This window comes from Solanum lycopersicum, chromosome 6 (assembly GCF_036512215.1).
Source record: "Solanum lycopersicum chromosome 6, SLM_r2.1".
NCBI classification, from domain to species: Eukaryota; Viridiplantae; Streptophyta; class Magnoliopsida; order Solanales; family Solanaceae; genus Solanum; species Solanum lycopersicum.
Genome location: NC_090805.1, coordinates 27,855,226 through 27,879,971, shown reverse-complemented (window position 1 = coordinate 27,879,971; position 24,746 = coordinate 27,855,226). Strand labels below are relative to the sequence as shown.

The 24,746-nt window shown below is 36.3% G+C and overlaps 1 protein-coding gene across 2 annotated transcripts; it reads right to left on the bottom strand.

Moving 5' to 3' along the window:
* Nucleotides 1–2,729: 2,729 nt before the first annotated feature.
* LOC101264729 (uncharacterized) lies at nucleotides 2,730–24,746 on the bottom strand. 2 transcript variants are annotated; one of them, XM_004240682.5, is made up of 14 exons: nucleotides 24,576–24,746; nucleotides 24,025–24,172; nucleotides 23,798–23,916; nucleotides 23,636–23,723; nucleotides 13,989–14,137; nucleotides 12,892–13,032; nucleotides 12,715–12,822; nucleotides 11,192–11,303; nucleotides 10,334–10,477; nucleotides 10,177–10,214; nucleotides 9,999–10,091; nucleotides 7,897–7,980; nucleotides 5,537–5,686; nucleotides 2,730–3,053 (listed from the first exon to the last, which is right to left on the bottom strand). In XM_004240682.5, exons 1-14 carry the CDS (start codon nucleotides 24,642–24,644, stop codon nucleotides 2,919–2,921), a joined length of 1,578 nt encoding a protein of 525 aa, XP_004240730.1. In that variant the 5' UTR covers nucleotides 24,645–24,746; the 3' UTR covers nucleotides 2,730–2,918. The 2 variants fall into 2 exon arrangements, 1 of the variants encoding a protein (XP_004240730.1); XR_003247165.2 differs by lacking the exons at nucleotides 2,730–3,053; nucleotides 5,537–5,686 and adding exons at nucleotides 7,222–7,482; nucleotides 7,584–7,762.

The following is a 24,746-nucleotide window of genomic DNA, read 5'->3' as shown; positions in this document are numbered from 1 at the left end:
TGGAGGTAGGTTATGGTTTTTATGCTATTCGTAGTAAACTCTTAATAGCGAATGATATGTATTGGTAGTATTGTAAACCCTTCTATATGCTTAATTGTATGCTTGCATGAATGTGATTATGTAATTGTGATATAATAAGCATGATGAAGCTATTGAATCCTAAATCTTGGAAAGAAAACCCTAATCTACTTTGTTAATGATGGTGCCTTGGTATAAAAGAAGGCTTGATGAACGAAAGTAGTGAGATTAGGGGATCGGGTGCCACGTTCCGGTACCAGGATAGTATATGAGGATCAGAGTGTCACGTTCCGACACCAGGATAGAATATGGATTGGGTGCCACGTTCCGGTACCAGGATAGTATATGAGGATCGGAATGTCACGTTCCGACACAAAGATAGAATATGGATCGGGTGCCACGTTCCGGTACCAGGATAGAATGAGGATCGGAGTGTCACGTTCCGACACCAGGATAGAATATGGATCGGGTGCCACGTTCCGGTACCAGGATAGTATATGAGGATCGGAGTGTCACGTTCCGACACCAGGATAGAATATGGATCGGGTGCCACGTTCTGGTACCAGGATAGAATGAGGATCGGAGTGTCACGTTCCGACACCAGGATAGAATATGGATCGGGTGCCACGTTCCGGTACCAGGATAGTATATGAGGATCAGAGTGTCACGTTCCGACACCAGGATAGAATATGGATCGGGTGCCACGTTCCGGTACCAGGATAGAATGAGGATCGGAGTGTCACGTTCCGACACCAGGATAGTATATGGATCTGGTGCCACGTTCCGGTACCAGGATAGAATATGGAGCGGGTGTCACGTTCCGACACCAGGATAGAATGAGGAGCGGAGTGTCAGGTACCGGCACGAGAGGAATAAAGATAATGAATCTTGAAAGATGTTAATATATTCAATCTAATGAACCTAATTCCCAAATGAGTATGATGAGGAGGCGTGAGTCCTCATTGATGAGCTTGGTGTTGTAACCAAGGGTTATGGTAATTGTAAATGCTGCATGCTAAGGATATTAGTTGATTTTATGATATTATCTGATATATATTGTTTTCTATTTTGAGTTGGCCGATGATATCTACTCAGTACCCGTGTTTTGTACTGACCCCTACTTTTATGTTTTCTTCTTTGTTATTTGTGGAGTGCAGCAAACGTGCCGTCATCTTCAACTCAACAGTAATTCTAGCCAGTCTTCGTCACACCGGATCTTCACGGTGAGCTAATGCTTCTAGCTTGGACTGGATCTTCTCCTTCATGTCTTGATGCCTTGAACTTCCGGCATGGACTAGCTTTTATTTGTTTTAGCTTCTTAGAATACTCTTAGTTTAGTAATTTGATCATAGATGTTCTTGTGGTGATGACTTCCAGATTTTGGGGATAATAGTAGTTATTGATTTTATTAATGAGTTTATGTCTTCCGCATTACTTTCTGTGGATATTACATTGAAATGTTAAGGTTTAGATTGGTTGGTTCGCTCACATAGGAGGGTAAGTGTGGGTGCCAGTCGCAACCCGGTTTGGGTCGTGACAAAAATGATATTGAAATACACAGCGAGCACAAAAAAATACATTTTTTTGGCATATAATTAGAATGAATATAAAATTTAAAAAAATATAAAATTGTACAAATCCTAATTTAGAATAGTATATAAATTTCTGTAAAACTATTTATCTATTATCCTATAATATAATACAAAATTAAACATATAAATAATTTGAAATGAATACCACCTACAAAAAATAGATACAAGTTATACATTAAAAACTGAAATTTTAGCAAGATACCACATGAATTTGTAATAAATACAAAATGTAATGGACCATAAAACAATAAAGAATACAAAATATGATAATTTAAATACAAAATGCAACATGCCATAAAGTTGTTCATCGTGACCGTTCTGGAATGAACAACGATCAATTCCCTGTTCAATCGAACCAGAAAATTGGACACCTTACACACTAAACTCTGACAATTAGAACAACTTCACTTTGATCTTCATCAACTTCTTCGGCACCCATAATTTTTATTTTCATTTTTGAACAGTTGATTTCATTAATCGGGTGGGTAAGATCATGTAGAAATTCAAATTTCTCTCTTCACAACCAAATCTACATCATAATCGACGATTTTAAAAAGAAAATAAAAATAAATCACAGTAAAATTAAGAAATTATCTTCACCAATAAAAAGATCTCTTGAATTAAATTACAGATTTCGTCCAACAATTTAAAAGAACCTTGTAAAAAGAGAAGTTAGAAAACATGAAAGGTGGAGGAAGCAAAAGTGAAATATGAAGAATGAAGATTAATGAGTAGGGATTTAATTATTTTTTTTCTTTTTAAAAGTTTATTGATTTTATTTAGTCTAATGTAGGAGTGTGTTGATGAATAAAAGAAAAATAGAAATAAAATTTGATATAAATTATTTTCTAAAATATTGTCATTCTGATATTTTAAATAAATATTCAAATTTGTTGTTGTTTGAACTAATTATTGTTATATATTATGAGTTGATTGCTAATTTTCCCTGCTCACGTTTGTGTTGGTAAAAGGTCAGTCATTGTTTAATAAGATTGTTGTAAAAATCATAATAAATGGGTCTCTTGGGCGTAGAAACTTATTCATCTATATCTTCGTAGAAGGATTGGCCATACATATGCTAACTGCCATAACCAAAGAATAGGCAGGAACACAACTAACTAGACAGTACAAAGATTCCTTCAATAAGTCTCCCCATAATTCAAGAAATAAAATAGTGCACACATTAAAATACTTGTTGATGAGATGCTGAATGCAAGATCCCAAGGGCACATCCAAAATTCTCTAATAATAAAAAAGAGGTAAGTAAGGTCAGTGAAGCAAAGGTGGGGAATGTAAAATTAAATCATTTTAAAAGTCATGGAAGAGCATGAGAGAATCATCAAGATTCATTAGGGAAGATTCCAGAACAATGCAAACTTTTCTTAGGCGCATGTATTTGTTGCCCAATTCTCCTACCAGCTTATCTTTGGGCATCTGAAGAATCTGGCAAAAATAAAACCCAAAACTCAACACATCAGTATATGTCGTGAAGTCCACTGATACTCAATGAAGAGGAAAGGTAAATAACAACAATTGAATCTTCACTTCTTTTAACTTCAATCTCATACCATCATATCATGATACAACGAAAGGGAAGGTAAATGCACAACATAAATAGAATAGATTGCCAGATCATGCAACAAGGCTGATTTCAGCTGTCATTCCTTTGAGAATATATATATATATATATATATATATATATATATATATATATATATTTTGCGGGTATCTTCTTCCGACAAGATAAAGAATGAAGGGAAGAAAACCTTGCAACAGGTGTAGCAAGCCAAGTGGTGGGCCTCACAATGAAGTTAACAAACAAATGAAAGAAAAATGTTATGCAACTTGACTTGAACAAGTAACCAAGCCAATGTGAAGTCTTGTTCTCCCCCTCAGGGTTAGAACACTATTACATTTAAAAAATTGAATCCACACAACATTCTAACATTTTGTTAAACAAAACCAACACATATTTTAGATTTATGGTGTAGAAAGAGTTACATCTTGCACAGTTATACAGCCCATTCCTTCCACTTGAGGGAAAACAGTAACTGCACATGCGCAAAGGTGTTACCTCAACTAAGGACCTGATCTCTCCCAGTTAAGGCATTACCTCAACTTTCTACAACCTATCTGCCGAAATTTGCTTGTAGTTGCTGCATAATTTTTTAGCACAATAAGTCGCTTATTTTTGGGATGAATTTAACTTTGATGGAGATTATGTTTCCAAGTTGACTATTTAAAGCCCATGTTTGACAAAAATTTTAAGAGGTATTTTCAATCTACTTAAAAGAACTGACAGCAGTAATCAAAGACCATTGATTTTAATGGATCACTGAGTTCATCAAAGAAAAATGATTTTTCACCATTTTTAACCCAAATCTAATTTCAACCGCTTAGCAACTAATGATTTTTTAAACGCATGAGCATTGTGTTAACTCTTGCCTATTTTTAACGCTTGGGCAATACCAATTTATAGAATTTTAACTATATTCTTTTAACGCAGAGCTACTTTCAACCAATACCTATTTTAACCTAATACAATATTTTATCCATATTTATTTTTAATCATCATGACAAGCATACATATCTCTTCGAAAGACCCACAAATTTTCATAGATGAAAATCACTGTAGTTGGTCAGTGAAGATTAACTAAAAACCAACTTAACAAAATGCATGCTTAATTCTCTTCTATTTGAAAAGAAAAGTTATACAATTACATCCAATCACAAAACAACAACATTGTTACTGAAAAATACTTGTAGCATGTGATAAAAAGGCATGGAAATTGAGTTCAAGAAGAACATGAAAAAGTCATAGAAGTGTGCAAGTTCAAAAGCACTTAAAAGAATTTAGCACCAACTGCAAAGGCAAAAATTGACGAGCAGTTTTTTTAGATTGTAACAACTGAAGCAAGGGAGAAGTCTTGAAATTTGCTTTCAGTTACTGCAGAAATTTTTTTTGCATAATAAATTGCTTAGTTATCTAAAAATTTCTATTAGGTTGTATTAGTTTGTTGTATTTCAGCTTTTTGAATTTTCATCATGTAGATCTTCTGCAAATTATGTGTTGAAGTTGACTATATAAAACTCTCCTATGCTTAATAAAACTATTGAGAGACATTTTCAATTAATACTATTTCCACCATCCTTTAAAAAACCAACAGTCAAATAGTGTATTTGGCTGTAATTCTAATTAAGATTTTTCTAGAGATACTTCCACTCTATCTCGACATGCATGTTTACATGACAGAATAGATGATTAATGATTTCCCCAGGTCTGGAATAATATGCCCCATCTACCAGATCTCAAACATAAATCAAACAGATAGCTTCATATTCCCTTTCTTGGTTAATGTTACATCCTGATTGAAGGGAAACAAGCAATAACAAGTTCTTTTCCAGAATATCATTCTTGATGCATGCACATTCATGGATTTCTTTAGTGTTTGAGAACCTTAATCTGCTGGCAACAGTAAAAAGTGAAAGAACTATTACTATGTTTAATAACAGAGTAGATTACTAATTCACACTCAAGTGCAACTTGACAATCGACATAAGTGGTTCATGTCTCAAAGTAAAACTAGAAAGACTATTTTGTTCCTTTTGAACTCCTTTATGGTTTGTGCCACTCTGTAGGCTGACCAATTCATAACAAATTGATATGTCTGTCTTAGATGAACAAAGGGAGAACTTTGATCTCACTCAATCATCTTTCATCAGAAGATGCCGGACCTAAAATGAAGATGAATGCAAATACATACGGCTGCCGCAATCAAAAGATAACTAATTATTTGGTTAATTAACAGATATATCTACTCACCCATACTTGCAAAGTTAATGATGATAGAAGATGAATGCAACACAAAAATAAACAAGCAATAGATACAAAGTAAAAACTTGATAAGAGAGATCTGTAAACAAACCTCTTTTTCCTGTTCTTTCTCATGTGTTGTTCTCAATCTCAAATTTAGGGCAGCATGGTACATTTCATCTAGAATATGTTCCCAAAGAGACTGCTTATTAATTTTCCACAGAATGAATTCTGATTGCTTTGGTGCACGTGCAATAACTTTCTGCAGAGAATGGGAACATCATTAGTATGTACTACAAACTTTGTTCAATGCAATCTTTACGTATAATATGTGTATGCATGTGCACGTACATGCATGTATGCAACCACAGTTGGAAAATAACACAATCCGGAGCTTATCATTTTACTTTTTATTTTGTCCCGCAAGCCTATCAGGGCGTTTAATACACCATCAACCTTCTATATCTAGATGGAAAAGCATGACCATCAGTTTAGATCATAGAGCTTCATAGATTAACAAATTATATAATGTAGCACTCCGCAACAAGAAGAAATTCATAGTTGCATAAGTCGGCATTTATGCTACCTAACACACTCACTTAAGTGTATCCTACAGTGACAGTTATTGTGATACTTATCTGCACTCTGAAGATTCTTTATTGTCCACATTACTTATCTGCTTCACCGTGGATAGAGACTTCAAAAGATGGTGAGAGAATTGCTGCTGAAAAAGCATTTGACTAGTTAGTAGCTTTCTGCAGCTTCTTTTTGTCGCCCAATTTGAATTCCATTCATTTTTTATTTTGAATAGAGTAGGAATCTGCTCATAGAAAGAAATCCAGCAGGAGAGCACGAGCATTCCCTAGTCTAATGGTTGCCTATGCAAGTGCTAGTTTGTGGAAATATATAAGTAGTTTATGGCCTATCTTACAAAAAAATATATAGGCGGACGGGAGCAAAACTAGATTCCTACAGGTGTATCAGGCTGGAGAAGAGAAACTGATGGAAAATTCTCCCCATTTATATAGTATTTCTGGAAAAAAAAACACTCTGTACTAGTGCAGATTGTAATTCAGAAGCAGCTTAGCAACCAAACTTCAGAAGAAACTTCAATGATTGGGAAATCAAGATGCCTGTCAGTTACTCAATCTTCTAGAACCTACAACCTTGGATGAAAACAAAGTGGATTCAGATATGGAGGGCCAGTAAATATTAGAGATATTCTGTTAAAAGCTGCTATGAACTTCTTTGACAACAAACTAGTTGGTGGGAGGTATCGTGACCTTGAAAGGTGCTTTGGAAGATCAAAACACATACAAAAGCTGCTGGTTTTGGGTGGATTCGGCCCTGAACAGATTTCTTACTCAGGATGTGCTAAAAAGAAGAGGATATGCCTTACACAGCAGGGTTTTTTTTCTGTAAGAAATTCAGGAATCTCTACACCGTTATTCCTCCACAAACTGGACAGATATGGAGTCTCTTCCTATATACCTATGGTGTTAAATGGGTAATGCCTGATAGTATTAGAAGTCTGTTGGAAAGTGGCAGAGTCAACAGGCAAGAGAAGGGACAAAGAAGATATGGACGACTATTCCTCTATGAAATAAGCAAAAGATGCTTTGAAGATCATAGGCTCCACATTCCAATGTTAAAAATATATGCTACCACAATTTGTAATTTCAGTAAGTACACGACCTGGTTCAGTTTTTAGATTTCATGGATATACAGGAGTTCCTATGTAACTACTATCCTACGTATTGGTACTTTTCTGAAGTTTCTAAATAGAAGTTACTTTACCTGATAATAAAAGGAAACACGCATTCTCCTTCTGTACTTCTGATGAATCAGAAAGATCCTTACACTTATTCTTGAGATTTTACCTTTGAACAGAATCATGTGTTCAAATAAATTTTCCTATTGAGAAGCTTAGCAATTCACCCACTTTGCGTACTCGGGTAATTCTGTTGGGTTAGAGAGTTCATGGTGTCCCAAGTCCACATCCAATCTTCAGCTAAGATTTGAGTCCCCAAATTTTCAGTATGGATCTCGTCATCTCTACTACGAAGCAGAAGATAATTGTTACGAAGTTGTGCACAGTATATGGGAACTTCCCAAAGGAATTTTTGTTAAACGCAAAGATCTATTTGTTTCAGACTAACCTATGAATGTCAGGGTATGCCCCAGGTGTCCAGTAATTCCCCATGGAATAGACCAGAAGTGGTCATGTTACTATCTAGGAAGTGAAAGAACATAGTTTATAGCATGGATCCGAACAAACTTACCCTCCCTTTATTAGCTTTAGTCATCAGATACAGAAGCAAAGCCAAGTGTATTTTTGCTGCTTCCATATCATTAACATAAAAGAGCAAGAAAATCCACAGATTGAGTTATGTTTTATTATAATCAAGGTCTTCAATATCGAATCAAGACATATTATTCTACTACTAATAAAGAAGACTGGAAGCATATTACCTTCATCTCTAAGTAGTCATCTTTCCACAGCTTAAATAGAATCTTGACTGCGTCTTTCTTTTCAACAAATGTGGTATCTGAAATCTGAATAATTACAGCATAGTAAGACTGCTATCATCTCATTTATCAACAAATTGTAACACCCGATAAACAAAACCCTCTCACACACTAGTCACTATTGCACTTCAACACTATTCTCATGTACGCGTACTTACTCGGGAGCCTCTACAATGTGAAAAGAATATCAATTGAAGTATGGAACAAGTGATATATCCTCTAATCTATTGTATTTTTTACCTATTTTCTTAATGTTTTATCTATCATATTATTGTGTTCTTAGCTTCAGTTTTGTGAAACACTTTCTCAACATTTGGGGACTACATGTTTTTGAAGGCCTTCTTTAAGATTTACATTTGCTAGAGTAAATTACAATTTATAGAACCAAGGACATATACACTAGTTCCTTCACCGAGCAATGCATATTGCTCGGTGAAGTGAGCTTGGCATTTTGATAATACATGAAGATATTGAATAAAAAATACGAGAATATCTGACATGACGGTCATCAATTAAAGTTAATAGCAAATATATAAACCAGTTTCAGAGAAAAAACAGAGCTATCTATGCTTTAATGATTACATCAAAACACTTTTCGTCCCTCACAACATTAGCTGGATTTGACAAAAAATTTCTTATGGGCTATAAAGAACGAGGGAAGACAGCCCATGATAAAGAAAATCTGTCAGGTACAAAATTATCCTTCCTCATTCATGAAAAGATGTGACTTTTATGAAAAGTTGTGACTTTAATAAAGAGTTGTAACTTTTATCAAAAGTTGTGACTTTTATGAAAATTTGTGACTTTAATGAAGAGTTGTGACTTTTATGAAAAGTTGTAACTTCTATAAAAAGTTGACTTTAATGAAGAGTTGCGATCGTGTTAAAAGTTGTGACTTTACGAAAGGTTATGAACTTTTACGAAGGGTTGCAACTTTTTCAAATAGTTGTAACCTTTATAGTAAGGCATAATAAACAGTTGTTCACACTATCCTTTGTTTTCTACAAATAGATGGACTTCCTCTCATTTTAAAATAACAAAAAGTCCAATGTTCTTCTTCTACTTTCGCAAAATTAAATATTTGTATACTATTCTCCTATTGAATGACTTACTGACACCATTGTTTTTGTATCAATAAGTTAGCGGATAAAATATTTTCATCCTAGAAGATGTAATTCTTTAAACCTATGGTATTGGAGGGGGAAAATTTTCTAAGGACATTGTGCATTCAGTTTATTCAATTTTCCTTTCTATTTCATTCTATTTTTACATTTTTCTGGTGTATTCTTTTACACTCATCAATTTATGTTTATGATATTAATTGTTATTTTTGAGTATGTCAAAGTTATTGTCTCTGGTTATATTGAAAATATACGCATATAGTATGTATATTCATTATAAAGAAAATAATTCTTGTACTCAGTTCAAAGAGTTTATGTTTATAAAGAAAATAATTCTTGTACTCAGTTCAAAGAATTTATGTTTTCATATTCAATATTAAATTTTATAACTTAAAAAGTACTATGCATAAGCTTGCATGTTGTCTATTTTACATAGATGTGAAATTTCTCTCTTATCAATTGAAGTAATTCATTATGCAAGTTAAAAAGTTATAATTGCTTTCATGTTGAAGCGTATTTTATTTTTTTAATATGTTAAACGTTCTTTGGAATTTTCTCCGTAGACATATATCACAATTGTATAATCTATGCAACTTAAATATTTATTTATATTAGTAAATGCCTTTGTACATATGTATTCTTATTTTCTTCATTATTTTCTTTATAATGTTGATTAAAGATTCAATGATTTATTATTTCGTATATAATTCATTCATTAGAGGTTCTTGAGTTATGTGATAATGACAAATAATCAAATTCATGTTGGAATATTGCTAATATTTTGTAAGAACCTATTTTTCTGCTATTTTAATGTATGGATATTAGTAAAACAATTAATTGCAAATTCAATGTAATTTTTAATTTATCCACGCGAAGCGCAGGCAAATTACCTAGTTAACATATAATTCAACAAAGCCATGATACCTTATCCGTTTCAACAAGACGATCAGCTTTCGACAGTAATCTGAACATCCTGTAGGCCTCCCTCCCATATCTTTTTAATACAATGGATTCCACCTGCAAGTTAGAGCATGTAGAGATGAAGTAATTCAATTCTAGAACATTGAGAAGGTCATCACTTGTTTATAATTTTGTAACCAACCTCTTCAATGCGAGCCTGTTCAATAATGTTCTTCAAATCTGTGCACACATAACTGTCAGTTAAGTCGCGGGAAATCAAAAACTTGGATCCACGAGGATTTGAACTTTTCCTAAGATTATATTACAATGAAAAATCATGTGTTGATAGATATGCATACCTACACTATAAGTTTCATCTATTTCCATCAATGGGGCTTCACATCCTAAATCATCAAGGGAAGCTCTGATACGCTCCAGGTCCATACCAAGACCACCTTCCCTCTTTATCACCTCATCATAAATAGCATTTATGGACTGGGGAACTGCAAATAAAGAATATAATAACGCATTAAGAAAAAGGGAGAAAAGAGACTAGAAATTCAAAAACAATGCACACTACAATGAAACAACTTAACATGAATCTGACATTCATAAACACAAATCACTCCTTTTCCCCATAAATACACATGGTAATTTTTGACACAATATCCAAAGCAAGTACAAAAATGTAAAAGAAAATCTACTACAGGCAACGACTTGTTAATTACTCGACCAGAGATCTTATCTTGAAAAAAACTCAACTACAGTAAAGTAAAGAGGTTAGAATGCCGATGCTATGCATATCTCTAGGAAGGCCTATAAGGCCCAGGCTTCACTCTAGAAATTTATCCATATATAACTGTGCATGATTCTAGATGAATGTACCTTCACAAAAGACTCAAGGTGCTAAAAGCCTCAAAAGAAAGGCTGGAGATTAAAGTTGGTGGGCCATTTATTATGAAGAAAAATAAGTGGACTTTGTAAATGTTAAAATATCAAGTCTATTTATGTCATGAAGCTGGTTATACCTCATCTCAAACATATGCATATGATTCATATGTTACCATGAACCTGCCCCTAGTCGAGACATGAGCATTGTTATCCACTTTTTTTAAGACAAATGCAAATTTTAGTTTCTATTTATCCATTAACAGTACGAGGAAGAGGTCACAATCATGTTTAAACTTTATTGACGATAAAATGAAATCCTCACTGACCTGAGTTATCAATTCTCAATTTAGTTTCAGAATGTCTACTCAACTCCAGGGTCGCAGCAAGAACAATGGCAGCATCATTGTTGACACGTACTTTCACATTTGCAACACAAGCCTACAATGCATACAATTTTATGTAGCTGTGATTCCATAGCACCACTGCTTGAGATACACAGGAGATTTTAAATTCTAATAAAGTCAGACGAGACAGTTATCTAAACCATTTCTACTGTAATGGTAAAGGTTTCTGATTTTTGCTAAATAACTTAGCAAGTTAATGAGAGACTTCCTCAGTGGAGGCAACAATCAGGGCCACAAATCTCACCTCATCAAGTGAAAGAAGGTGACTCAACCAAAATATCAAGGAGGTCTTGGAATCAAGGATCTTGCAGCTCATAACAAAGGCATGATGATGAAGTGGCTTTGGAAATTCAACTTGGAGGATGCACAGTCAAGAAAGATGTCGTCATAGAAAAACATGGAGGGTTGAATCAATGGTGCACGAAGGCTTCTAGTCCCCCTCATCGAGTATGTCTCTGAAAGGGTATTACAAAAGTAGGGACACCTTTGTTCGACACTCATTTTGAGATAGGCAATCGCTCACTCTTATGATTCTGGAAGGACAAATATCTTGGAAGTACCACTCTTCAGTATGACTTCCCAAATTTGTGCACATATCTCAAGATCCCGACTCTGTAATTGCTGCTAACAGAGAAGGGAAGAACTGGGATCTGACATTCAGAAGAAACATGTATGATTGGGAAGTGAATGAGTTGTTAGACCTTTTTGCAAGACCTCAGCAGTGTCGCATCAATCACCAGACAGTTGACAAGCTCAAGTGGGGGAATCTACACAGTAAAGAAAGGTTACCATCAGCTGTACTCTAGCAACCCCTTGATAGACAATTGACCCTAGAAGCTCATCTGGAGCTCGGAAGCTCATCTGGAGGTCCAGACTGCCTCCTAAGGTTATACAATTCACTTGGACAACTTTATATGAGGCTTGTCTTCAGCTCCCAAGCAGATGCTAAATGTGCAAAATGGATCTGAAACCAACAGGCACCTATTCCTTAACTGTAAGGTAGCCTCAGAAATCTGGAACATGTTTTTTTTGGCGATTTTGGTCTCAAATGAACCCCACCCCTCTCAGTTAAGGAGATTTATGAGAGTAGGAGCCTATGGAGAGTTGACAAAGCCATCAAGAAGATCTGAAACATGGTACCCACTTGTATATTTTGGTATCTCTGGTTAGAAAGAACAGGAAATGTTTTCATAGGGAGCCTTAACTCCTTCAGGTCTTTTAAAGACCAGGTATATTGCCAATTTGTTTAGCTGGTCCAATTTGGTTCCTGTTGTTAATGCAGCACATCTTTAGGATAAGCTTATTAGTCCCGACTTATTTTCCTTTTGTACAGTGAGCCAGTAATTTTTGTAAGCTAAAATGCCATATCTTGTAATTTTTGCATCTTCTTGATGCCTTTATTAATATTACTTACTTCATCAAACAAAAAAGTTTGAGAGACCAACCTTGTGTCTCAAGCGGCGAATGAATTCTTCAAAGTTGGCACGCCAAAGTACTTCCTTTTCGCCTGTAGCCGGATCTTTTGTGTTTGACTCCAAATCCTCTTGCTTACGCTAAAATCAGAACATAATAGATCAGCCGAATTTCAAAATTGTTATCTTCAATGAAAAGGTCATACCAACCTTCATGCCACATTTCACATCAGTAGTCCTTTTGTCAGCTTTTTCCACAGAATCATTCCAGATGTTTTCAACTAAAAATCTCATGGATTCCATTGGAGCTGCTGCTGCTAAGGCTTGTTGTTCCATGGTTTGTGCTTGAATCTGTTTTCATCGGTAAATGATAAACTCAAGAACATGAACAGTGAAATATCAACTTAAAAACGGCAGCTTTTTCTGCACTATATTACTTATCAGGAATATTTTATAGAATATGGTGCTTATGCTCTCATCCACCTTCCTCACCCCAAATAACCTATAGGAAGCACAATTCTTCTTGTTAGCAAATGAAGCAGGTTCATTTGAAGAACATCACCTACATTCCTTTAATTCCTATGCTACAACTCCATCCATTTCCATGACAGTATTTGACTGAGCATGAAGTTTAAGATATTCATTTTATTTATGTATTATAATATTAGTGGCAATGTAAGAAATATTAAAGTAGTTCTGACCCAAAAAGAAGTAGTTGAAAATTAGTTTGACAGAGGAACTATCACATCAAAGTTCAGAACTGAAGTAAATGGATTGAAAACTTGGAAGTTGAAATAGTTGGATAGAAATAAAATTAAGTCAAAACATTATGGAATGGCCAGAAATGGAAAGAGACAACGAGTGACATATAATTAAAAGTTAAAACAGAGTATTTGTATTACATCGTCAATTCTGTCTCCTGTCCTATTTTCTTGGTCACTGTCATTTCTATGATTTCAATCAGCAAAAAAATGCATGTAATCCTGTCTTCAAACGACAAATGGAAGTGCGCTGTTACTGGTTAATAGAAGAATAAAGAAGTATTCTGTTGCTCAGAGAAATCTCCATCACATTTACTTGTTGTAATTTATTAACAGTACTAAAGCACATGCTAAATTAAATAGTACTTCAGCTAAAGAAGGTTTGCCAAGATCTCACAGATTTCTAGAGTAAAATGAAGAATGCAGCAGAAAACAAACATCACATGGAGTCATCAAGGTCACTGGTATACTCTAAAGAAAAACCTTTTAATGGGAAAGAAAATTGAACAGAAGTTGTCATCATATTATAACTTGACATCAGAGTACCTTGGCAGATTTAGCACCTCGTTTCTTTGCAGCAGTTTCTTCTTCAGCAGGTGGTTCAAGAAGCGGGTCAGGGGCAGGACAGCGTTCCACAAATCTAGCGTTGACAAGCCTGTTGAAGCTATCCTGTGCAGCATCAGCACTAGAATCTCCTGGAAAATGACAAGTCATTCTTAAAGCAAGAAAGATGTTTAGGAGGTTTAGCCTAGCCTTTTCGAAGATTGACAACCCAAATTTTGTTGCTTCAAGTTCAAGTGGCTTTAATCAAGAAACAAATAAAGATGCAAGTTGAGGTTATGAAATAGATTGGAAAAGCTTGTTCTTTGAATTTTACAATCAACTCTGGGTGATGATAAACCTCAAGAATTGCTTTAGGTATGCACCCAAGGATATAGTCTAGTTATCAATGTAGTGGGTCCAGCACCATGAGATCCTGGATAAATACCAACAGAGCCAAAAATATTAGGTGATTTCTTCCCATCGGTCCAAACCTTGGTGGATAGAGTTACCTAAATACTTTGAGCTAGTGGAAATAGCAGGTACTACGTGAAATTAGTCGAGGTGCATGCAACTAGCCCGGACTCCACGATGGATAAAAGATTGCTTTACATGTGAAGAACATAGATGCTCGCTTGATGCTAGACACCTAGATGTATTTGACTCTGTCGCAAAATTTTGAGGCCTTCCTTTCATCCTTCCTCATTTTCTTGTGGCTTGCTTTATTTCGATTTTCAGTTTTGCATGAGAAGGTTGCAGGGGCTGTTCAAGCAAGGATCCTTTTACCCCAAAAACTGGAAAACAGAAAGGAAAAGAGAAACTCCAGTACAATTTGGTAGTAAGAAGTGCAAATTATTTTATACACTTGCAACGAGAAAGTCAAAGAGTGGTGGGAGTCTTTAAGATTCTCCAGGAAACCAGATTTTGTGTTGGTGGCAAAACTCAAAGCACTAAAAGGGAAACTGAAGGAGTGGAGTAAGGGCCCGTTTGGATGGGCTTAATAAAAACAGCTTTAAAAAAGTACTTTTAAAAGTGCTGAAACTTATTTTTAAAATAAGCAGTTATGCGTTTGGATAAAAGTGCTGAAGTTGTTATGTCAAACGTGAAAAGGGAAAAATGGAAGAAAGAAATGTTAGGGTTATATGGGTAATTTGGAGATTGTATAAAAATATTAAGCACAAAAAGATAAAAATGTGGTCAACTTAAAACAGCTTATAAGCTAAAAAAAAAAAAAGCACCCCTACCCCAACTTTTAACTTTTGGCTTAAAATAAGTTTTTTTTAACTTAAAATAAGCTGTTTTGAGTATTGCCAAACAGCTAAATAAGTCAAAAACCAGCTTTTAAGTCAGTTTGACCAGCTTTTAAGCTGAGCCAAACAGGCTCTAAGACTATTCATTGGAACCTAGGGGCTCAGAAGCAGAATGTTTTGAGACAATTAACTGAATTAGAACAGATTCAGGAGGACAGATCTATGAAATAACAACTAGACTAGCTTTAACTATGGAATTTGAGAACATAGCAAAAAGGGAGAAAATTGCTTGGAGACAGAGGTCCAGGGCTACGTGGTTAAAGCAAGGAGCTAGAAACATTGGGTTCTTCCACAAAACTGCAAATGCTCACAGAAGAATGAACACAATTGCAAAGCTGAAAGTGAGAGGAGAAACATTGAGCAATCATGAAGAGGTACAAGAGGAGAAAGTTACATTTTATGAAAAGCTTTATTCAGAAACAGATGATTGGAGGCCAAACCTAGAAATGAGGAACTGCCCTATGATTGGTGCAGATGAAAACCACCTGTTAATGGCACCAATAGAGGAACAGGAGATTCTACAGAGTATCAAATCTTGTGCAGGTGACAGAGCCCAGGGCCAGATGGTTTCTCTATGTCTTTTTTCAGCCAGTGTTGGGACACTATCAAATCTAATTTGGTGGCTGCAGTACAGCATTTCCAGAAGGAAGAAATTTTTGAAAGAAGCATCAATGCTACATTTGTAGCCTTAATCCCTAAAAAAGTGGGAGCCATGGAGCTAACTTATTTCAGACCTATAAGCTTAATAGAAGGAGTATACAAGATTATAGCCAAACTCTTGGCAGAAAGATTGAAGAAGGTGATCCACATTCTAGTAGACAGACAACAGATGGCCTTCATAAAAGGAAGGCAAATCATGGATGCAGTATATTGATAGCAAATGAGTGTGTGGAGTCTAGAAAAAGAAGCAAACAACCTGGAATCTTGTGCAAACTTGACATCCAGAAAGCCTATGATCACTTGAATTGGAACTTTTTGATACCAATGATGCAAAGAATGGGCTTTGGAGCTAAGTGGATAAGATAAGTAAAATAATGCAGTGAAGTTCTCAGTCCTCATTAATAGGACCCCATGTGGATTCTTCTCTTCTCAAAGGGGACTGAGACGGGGTGATCCTTTATCACCTTTCCTATTCATCCTAGCAATGGAAAAGATTGGATCAGGGGATTTCAGGTGGACAATAGAGCTATAAACAACTTGGAGATAACTCATCTACAATATGCAGATGATACTCTAGTTTATTGTGGAGCAACGATTGACCAGATGCTGATACTAAGGGTGATTTTCATCATTTTTTAAGCTGTTTCCGTGCTAAATATCAATTGGGGGAAGAGCTACATATACCCCTTTTTTTTTATACAGTAATTAAATGATATTAGAAAGCATCAAGAAGATGTGAAGTTACAAAAGCACCTTCTGCAAAAAAGCTGCTTCAAACAGAAAATATGGAGCTAGCTTGGCAAAAACTTGTGAAACAGTCAATAGGGAACCCTACTACTCTACTGTACTAGAGATAGGGAACTAACAAAATCCGAAAGCTTATCCACACTGTTTACATTGGCAAAAAAGTGCCAGCTAAATAAACTAACTAGACGTTGGGCTTAAGAATGCATAAAGAGGTTGATATTCCATTAAAGCATATGTTGCTTCTCTCTTTCCATATGCTCTAAAATAGCTGCTGGGATCATTCTCCAGATCTTTCTGATGGATTTGTCAACTTTCCACAATATCCAGCTGGAATAAGCATCCTTCATGTTGTAGGGCATTACCCATTGTAGGCCAAGCATAGAGTAGAATTAATACCATAAGCTAATTGTTGCAGGGCATTGCAAAAAAAGGTGATTAACACTCTCATTGGTTTGCTTGCACATGAAACATCTGTTGATGAGGATTACACCTTTTTTCCTGAGGTTGTCTTGTGTTAGACATGCTTCCTTCAAGGCTGTTTAGGTGAAACAAGAAACTCTGAGGGGTTGCCTAGTTTTCCAAACATGTTTCCAAGGCCAAATTAGTAGAATGCCATTCTGGGAGCTCAAATTTTTGTAACATTCTTACACAGTGTAGGTCTTCTCCTTAGAATTACCCCAAAGAATCTTGTCTTGATCTTCGACCACCAATGTAGTGTTTTGCAGAGTTTCTATGAGGGAAAGGGGGTCATTAATCTCCCAATCCTAGAAGTTCCTTCTAAAAATAGGTGTCCAATAGTTGTTGTCTCTGTACTGGGCTATAGTTGCTTCTTTGTTGGAGGCTATCTGGAACAAGGAGGGGAAATAGTCTTTTAGCCTAGAGTTCCCAAGCCATTTGTCTTGCCAAAATCTGATCTCGAGTCCATTACTAGCCTTGAAGGATACTTCCTCGAAGAAATTATCTTGGAAACTTCTTATGTGTTTCCAGACCCCAACACCATGGGATTCAGTCTTTTCATTGGACACCAGTGATCTTGAATGTCATATTTAGCCTTGATGATGTCTCTCCAAAACCCAGCCTCAGTTTGTCCATATCTCCAGAGCCACTTCATGAGTAAGCTCTTGTTGTGAAGTTGGAGATTTCTGATTCCCAAGCCTCCTTGAAACTTAGGTTGAGTTACTGATTTCCATTTAACTAGAGAGTACTTGTGAGTGAGACTATATCCTTCCCATAGAGATCTCCTTCTAAGCCTATCCATTTATTTCAAAACTGAACCTGGTATTGGAAATAGAGACATGCAGTACGTAGGAATACTATCTAGTACACTGTTGATGAGAGTGAGCCTACCTCCCATGGAGAGGTATTGCATTTTCCATGTAGCAAGTCTCTTTTCCATTTTTTCAATAACTCCATTCCAAATTCCAGAAGATTTAAAACTTGCCCCCAGGGGAAGACCTAGATAGGTGGTGGGCAATGACCCTATTTTGCAACTAAGTATGCCAGCAAGTTCCTCTAGATTGTCCACCTGATTAACCGGATAAATAGCACTTTTGAGCATGTTAATATAGAGTCCGGAGATGGCTTCAAAAATTCTAAGGGTGGTGCTTAGATTGGAGACTTGTTGCTGTCAGCTCCACAAAAAATGAGAGTGTCATCCGCATAAAGAAGGTCAGATACATTGACAGTGGTGGCTGGATTGCTGCCTACTTGAAATCCTTGAATCCATTGAAGTTCTTTAGCCCTAGCTAGTAACTGAGATAGTCCTTCCATAGCCCGAATGAATAGAAAAGGAGAGAGTGGATCCCCCTGCCTCAACCCCTTTTGAGTAGAGTAAAATCCAACTGGACTTCTATTAATCAAAACTGAGAACTTCATTGTTGAAATGCAGAAGTATATCCATCTTACCCACCTATCACCAAATCCCATTTGTTTCAGTATGTTGACTAGATAGGCCCAGTTAAGTTGGTCAAAAGCTTTCTCTATGTCCAATTTACATAAGATCCCAGACTCACACTCTTGATTCTCCAGTTAGCACCTCATTAGCAATCAAGGATGCATCAGTTATTTGCCTATTCTTTAAAAATGCACTCTGCTGCCACGAGACTAAAGAATTCATCACCCTTTTCATCCTTTCTGCTAGGATTTTAGCCAACAACTTATAGACACTACCTATGAGGCTTATAGGCTGATAGTCTTTAAGCTCTACAACACCTTTCTTCTTTGGGATTAGAGCAATAAAAGAAGCATTACAAGACCTCACCATTTGGCAATTCTGGTGAAGGAAATTGAAAGCTGCTAGTATATTCTCTTTAATGAAGCACCATGATGTTTGGAAGAAAGCATGGTATAACCATCAGGTCTTGGGGCTTTGACAGGGGCACAAGCCATAAGAGAATTAGAGATCTCCAGTTCAGTGAAAGGAAGTTCAAGTTCCTCCTTTTCTTCTATACATAGGGTGGACATGTTCTCAAAAACAGCTGAGGGTCTCCAGGATTCAGCTTCCTTGTATATTTGTTGATAATACTCCAAAATGCCATTCTGTATCCTTCCTTTATCTTCAATCAGTTCATCTCCTATTCTTAGTTTGTCAATGGAGTTACCCCTTCTATATGAATTGGCCATTCTCTGAAAGAACTTTGTGTTCTCGTCCCCCTTTTTAAGCTATAAGCATCTAGATTTTTGCCTCCATAAGATCTCTTCAGCTGTTGCAATCTGTTGAAGTTGCAGTTTCAGATTCAAGGACCGTGTTTTCTCTTGTGTTGAAAGGGTTCTGAGTTCAGCTAAATGATCCAACTTCCCTAATTCCAAAAGAGCTTTAGTTCTTTGGGTTTCAATGTTTCAATACACTTTTCTGTTCCACTTAGATATATCTTTATTTAGGTATCTGAGTTTCTGCAACAGCACAAAGTCTGGGGTTCCCTAAATGTTGTAGGACTGCCACCATCCTTTTATCGTATCAATGAAGCCTTCTGCTTGAAGCCACGTGTTTTCAAATTTGAAGTAGGATGGTGATGTCTCCCAATCTCCACTTTCCAGGATGATGGGTCTATGATCTGAAAATACTCTTGGCATTGTGTATTGTTTGATAGCCCTGAACATCTCACTCCATTCTGATGAATAAAGAAACCTGTCAATTCTCGAGGCTTGGAGTGTCTCCTCCCCTCTTGACCAGATGAGCTGTGCTTCTTGGAGAGAAGGATCAATCAATTCAAGATCCAAAATGGTATTAGAGAAACCCTGCATAACACTGGATCTTCTATTACAGTTTAGCCTTTCATCCTCGAATCTAGACACATTGAAGTCTCCTCCTATGACCCATAAATCAGACCACAACCACCTGATTAATGCTAACTCCAACCAAAGGTCCTCCCTTTCTGGGTTGGTATGAGGTCCATATACTCCGGTGAAAACTCATTTGAAGTCTTCAGAGGTGCTCTCAAATCTACATGACAGGGAGAAGGCCCCTGCCTCCAACTCAACACAATTCCAAGCTCTTTTGTCCCATAAAATTAACAGTCCACCTATGGTGCCAATTGCTTTGACTTTCTGCCCAGGAGAGCTAGTTATTTCCCCATATTTGTCTGATTAGAGATGGATTCCAAGACTCTATTTTGGTTTCCTGTAAACAAACAATGTTTGCTCCCCACTTTTGGATAAAAGATTTCAAAGTACTTCTCTTATCTTTATTATTGAGACCCTGTACATTCCAATTGAGTATTTTAACTCTCATCTGGAATGAGAGTTGTGGTGCCTGCCCCTATCTTTCTTTCCACTTCCATCTTGGAGACCCCAATCCAGTTTTTTAAGTTCATTTGTTGCTTTGCTTTTCCCTTTTTTAGCGTCCCCAGACTTCTTCCCTTGTTCAACAATTTGAGTTTTCCTCTTTTCCTTCATTCTTAATATAATATCCAGAATTTCATGTTTGAAACCTGAAACATTTACCCCAAGCACTTTGCAAGCCTTCATCATAGTAAATTTGGTCCATTTTGATGTTTCCACAACAGTCGGTGAATCAACTGTTTGTGGTGAATGATCATTATGCCACGGTAGAGGCAGAAAACTATTGAGCGACTGGGAAGAGAGACTGGAACTGGAATCATACCCTTAGGTGGGAATAGGATCTTGTGTGTATATGCCTAAAGAAGGAGCAGATATTTCTGCTTGATCATCTAATGAAGTGACAGTGGCTAAATAGGGGAATTACCTACCACATACTTAGGAATGCCTTTGGGAGCCAAAAGTAAATCAACGGGGATTTGGAATGGGGTTGATAGAAAAATGTGAGAAAAAGTTGACCAATTGGAAGAGTCAGTACCTTTCCTAGGGGCAGATTGACCATCATCAATAGTGTTCAGGATACAACGTTTACATACATGATGTCAGTCTTCCCAGCCCCTGACAAGGAGATCCAGAGAATAGACATGCAAGGAACTTTTTTGGCAAGGAAATGAAGACAAGAAAAAATTCCACTTGGTCAAATGGGAAGAGACTATGATCGGGAAAAAGAAAAGGGGTGCGGGGATCAAGAATATGAAAATGCAAACAAAAGCTTAATGATGAAGTGGTTATGGAAATTCATTACAGGAGAGAACGTGTTGTGGAAGGAGGTCATTTGTGCAAAGTATGAAATGGAGGATAAATGGGTTACAAAAGCAGTGACCACTCCTTATAGTTGCACTATCTGGAGATCAGTTAGGAATTTATGGCCACAATCCTTGTCCAAAATAAATCTTCGAAGTGGGGAATGGACTTAAAGTGGCTTTTTGGGAGTACAAGTGGATAGCTCAGAGAACTTTGAAGCAACTATTCCCTGATCTACACCAACTAAGCTTTCAACAACAAGCAACTGTTGCTGAAATGTGGACGGGTCAGGGATGGAACCTTCATCTCAGAATAAATCTTAATGATTGGGAGGTGTAAAAGGCCTCTTTCAACAACCTAACTGGGGAAGAAGATACTGCTATATGGAAGATAGGTAACAACGGAGTTTTCTCTGTGAACTCAGCATACAAGAAGCTCACCACTTCAAACAAAAGGAACAAACAATGGCCTTGGAAGATGATATGGGGGACAAAATTTCCATACAAGGTTAATTGTTTTTTTCTTTTGATGAAGCAAGTTGTTTCATTACCGGCATCAAGAAGAAGCAAAGAGTACAAAAGTAGATATGCTAGCTCCGTTACATGATAGCAGTTAAGACATGGGAGCCAACCACTAATTCAAAAAATCTAGAGAAGGCTTAAAACATGACTATGCCTGGCCTAGGTTAATTATTACACATGGTTGTTGACCAGAGAAGTAGTATTGACACAGGAAAACATGAAGAAGAAATACCAATTGTGTTCCAGGTGCTACTTATGTGAAGAGCAAACAGAGATAGTCAACCATCTCTTTTTACACTGTAAATGGGCAGACCAGCTATGGAGAACATTCACTTGTCTGAGGAAAATCACTTGGATGAAACCAAGGAACATTTAAGGAGTACTGAAGTGCTGGATGAGAGTTGGCAATGCTACAGCAAAGGAGGAGAGATGGAAGTTTGTCCCAGCAGTGTTATCATAGGTGCGCTTAAGCCCTGATGCGAGGCTCAAAACGTGTTGAGCGCTTCGCCTCGCTTTAAGTGTGCTTCAGTGCTATCATCAAGGTTCTAATGCAAATGTTAACTTGTCAATGAGCCTCGTATGAAGAAGTGACACTAAATAATTGATATTTCACTTTATCATAATTTTTTTTCAATTTCTTTGGTCATATATTTGTCATTCATGTTTATAATTATTAGTCTTGGACTAAACATATATATTTGTATTCTTTTCTCCCTTTGCGCCTTTTTTCATTGAAGTCCACGCTTTATTTGCACTTTCCACTAAAAGCCCTCATGGACCTTAGAGCTTTATTGCTCTTTTCGCCTTTGGTAACACACTCCCAGCTTGTATATGGTGGATTATGTGGAAGAAAAGAAATCAAAGATGCTTCTAGGGAAAGCAAAGCAATATGCAAAATTTTAAGATGAACTGCCTGACTTTGTACTATTTTGGGTGTGAAGAAAAAGTGTTAGGACTAAAGAAATTTTTGATGTTTTAGACTATTTGTAGCAAAAAGTACAAATAGATTTCTTAGTTGTAATATTTTTGGAAGGGGGACTACACTTTGATGTAGTACACCTGTGGATATATAGACTAAAAAGTTACCTTTCTCAAAACAAAAAAAAATATTGTTGGACTAGGTAATACTTGTGTTTTACTTCAAAACTAAAGACAGTAACATTAAATAATGGCACGTAACTAAGAAGTGCCAATAATTTTGTACACTCACAGCTCCTTTCATTAATTAGTTGAGTAATGATTTAGTGTAGCTTAGTCTTTATGCATGAAGAAAAGGTGATCTATGTAAGATCCTTAAGAGTGTTTTTTTTTTTTGATAACCGTGGTATTTGGGCCAGTTTTCGTGCATCTCAACTAATTTCACGAATTACTGCCCATCTCCCTCTGGCAGCAGGTACCACATAATTTTGTCCACCAAGGCTAGGATAAATGAGAAGAAATCACCTAGTGTTTTTGTCTTTTCTGGGATTTGAAATTGAGACCGCATGGTTCTCAATCCACTTCATTGACCACTAGGCCACACCCTTGGGTGATGTTGTGTATTTCACGTGTCTTTGTCATGTCTCTTTTGCTTGATAAAATATTAGAAACAAGAAGTATGTTCATATATTGCCTATCATCTTCAATTAAAACCATTTTTCAATGAAGTGATTTTATACCTTTAAAGATCAGTAAAATGTTGTTTCTTATTCAGAAAAAACAGAAGCAAACACAAATGAAAAGCCAAAATAGAACTCAAATTCGCATATTAAACTGATTAGCTATGATGATAGTAAACCATAATCATAGTTTACAAGATAATTCACAAAGAACTACAGAAAGGATATTGTTTCACCTTGTTTCGATGCCTGCTTGTATTTTACTATAATTTGACTGAGTGAAAGCCTGCCATGCTGAAGCAACCATTCCAAAATCTCTTCACACTAGAAACACAAACTCAATAACTACCACTAATAGGGAGACAACTATTATAGCAAGCAAAACCAATAAAACTGACCTCTTTACCCAGCTCCTCGGACACAATCTCTATAAATTTAGGGAACCTCAATTTATGTATAATGTTGTCAAATAGTGCCATGTATTGTGTAATAATTTTTGCTTCCTCCCCAAATCCACCTAAATGACAATACATCAGACATCAAGGAACTTCTCACCGTATATCCTCAAACTGAATAGCTAATTGCAATATGAGAAAAAGTTCTTGTAGCATTACTGTGTGTGTACCTGGTTGTCGAATTGCAAAGGCTTGAACACAATTGTGATGAATAAGCACAAGCAAACAGTTCTTAACATTCTTTCTGCTAAGCTCTGTGGAACTTACAACCTGATGTAAAGTTTGTGTTCCTCTTCGCAACAGACAGTCGCAAACCTTCTGCAAAAATTATCAGAAGATGAATTAGGAAGATCATCAACAAATTATTTTAACGAAATTAAAGTACTATCTATGTGGTTTCTGCATAAAAGATAGAAACCCCCCCAAAAAAAAAAAAAAGAACTACCACTACCCTCGAATTCAATCATCTATATCTATTTCATTCTACTTGGGTCTGATTCAATTCAATACCAATAATTAGCTACGTTTTATAAAACCCTAAAGAAAAAAGAAAAAAAAACAACTGCTTCTCCTCAATCCCAAGCTATATACAATCTTCTCACCCCCAAGAAGAAGAAGAAAAATTAAAACTTTGAAACCTTTAGGCATAGGTTTTGCGTTTCTAGTCTATAATTGTTACGTATGAATTTGGGTTATAGGAAGAAAACACGGAGAGAATTACAGCATTAAGTTCGCCGAAGTAAGAAGAGATTAGATAAACAGCGAGCTTGATGCCGTGCGGCGAAACCATGGCGATACTCTGCTTTCTCTTTCACAGTACTGGGGAGGAGGAGAGTTACAGTAGAAACGGAGGCGGGAACAAGTCATGGTTGAAGGCAAAGAGGAATTTGAA

What these genes read in the sequence shown, in the direction of transcription:
- LOC101264729 (XM_004240682.5), bottom strand. Translation starts at nt 24,644, where the DNA reads ATGGTTTCGCCGCACGGCATCAAGCTCGCTGTTTATCTAATCTCTTCT. An exon ending in TTCGCCGCTTGAGACACAAG is followed by an intron (nt 11,304 to 12,714) that starts GTTGGTCTCTCA and finishes TATGCATTGTAG; the next exon opens with GCTTGTGTTGCAAATGTGAA. An exon ending in ATGACTACTTAGAGATGAAG is followed by an intron (nt 5,687 to 7,896) that starts GTAATATGCTTC and finishes CATTCTCTGCAG; the next exon opens with AAAGTTATTGCACGTGCACC.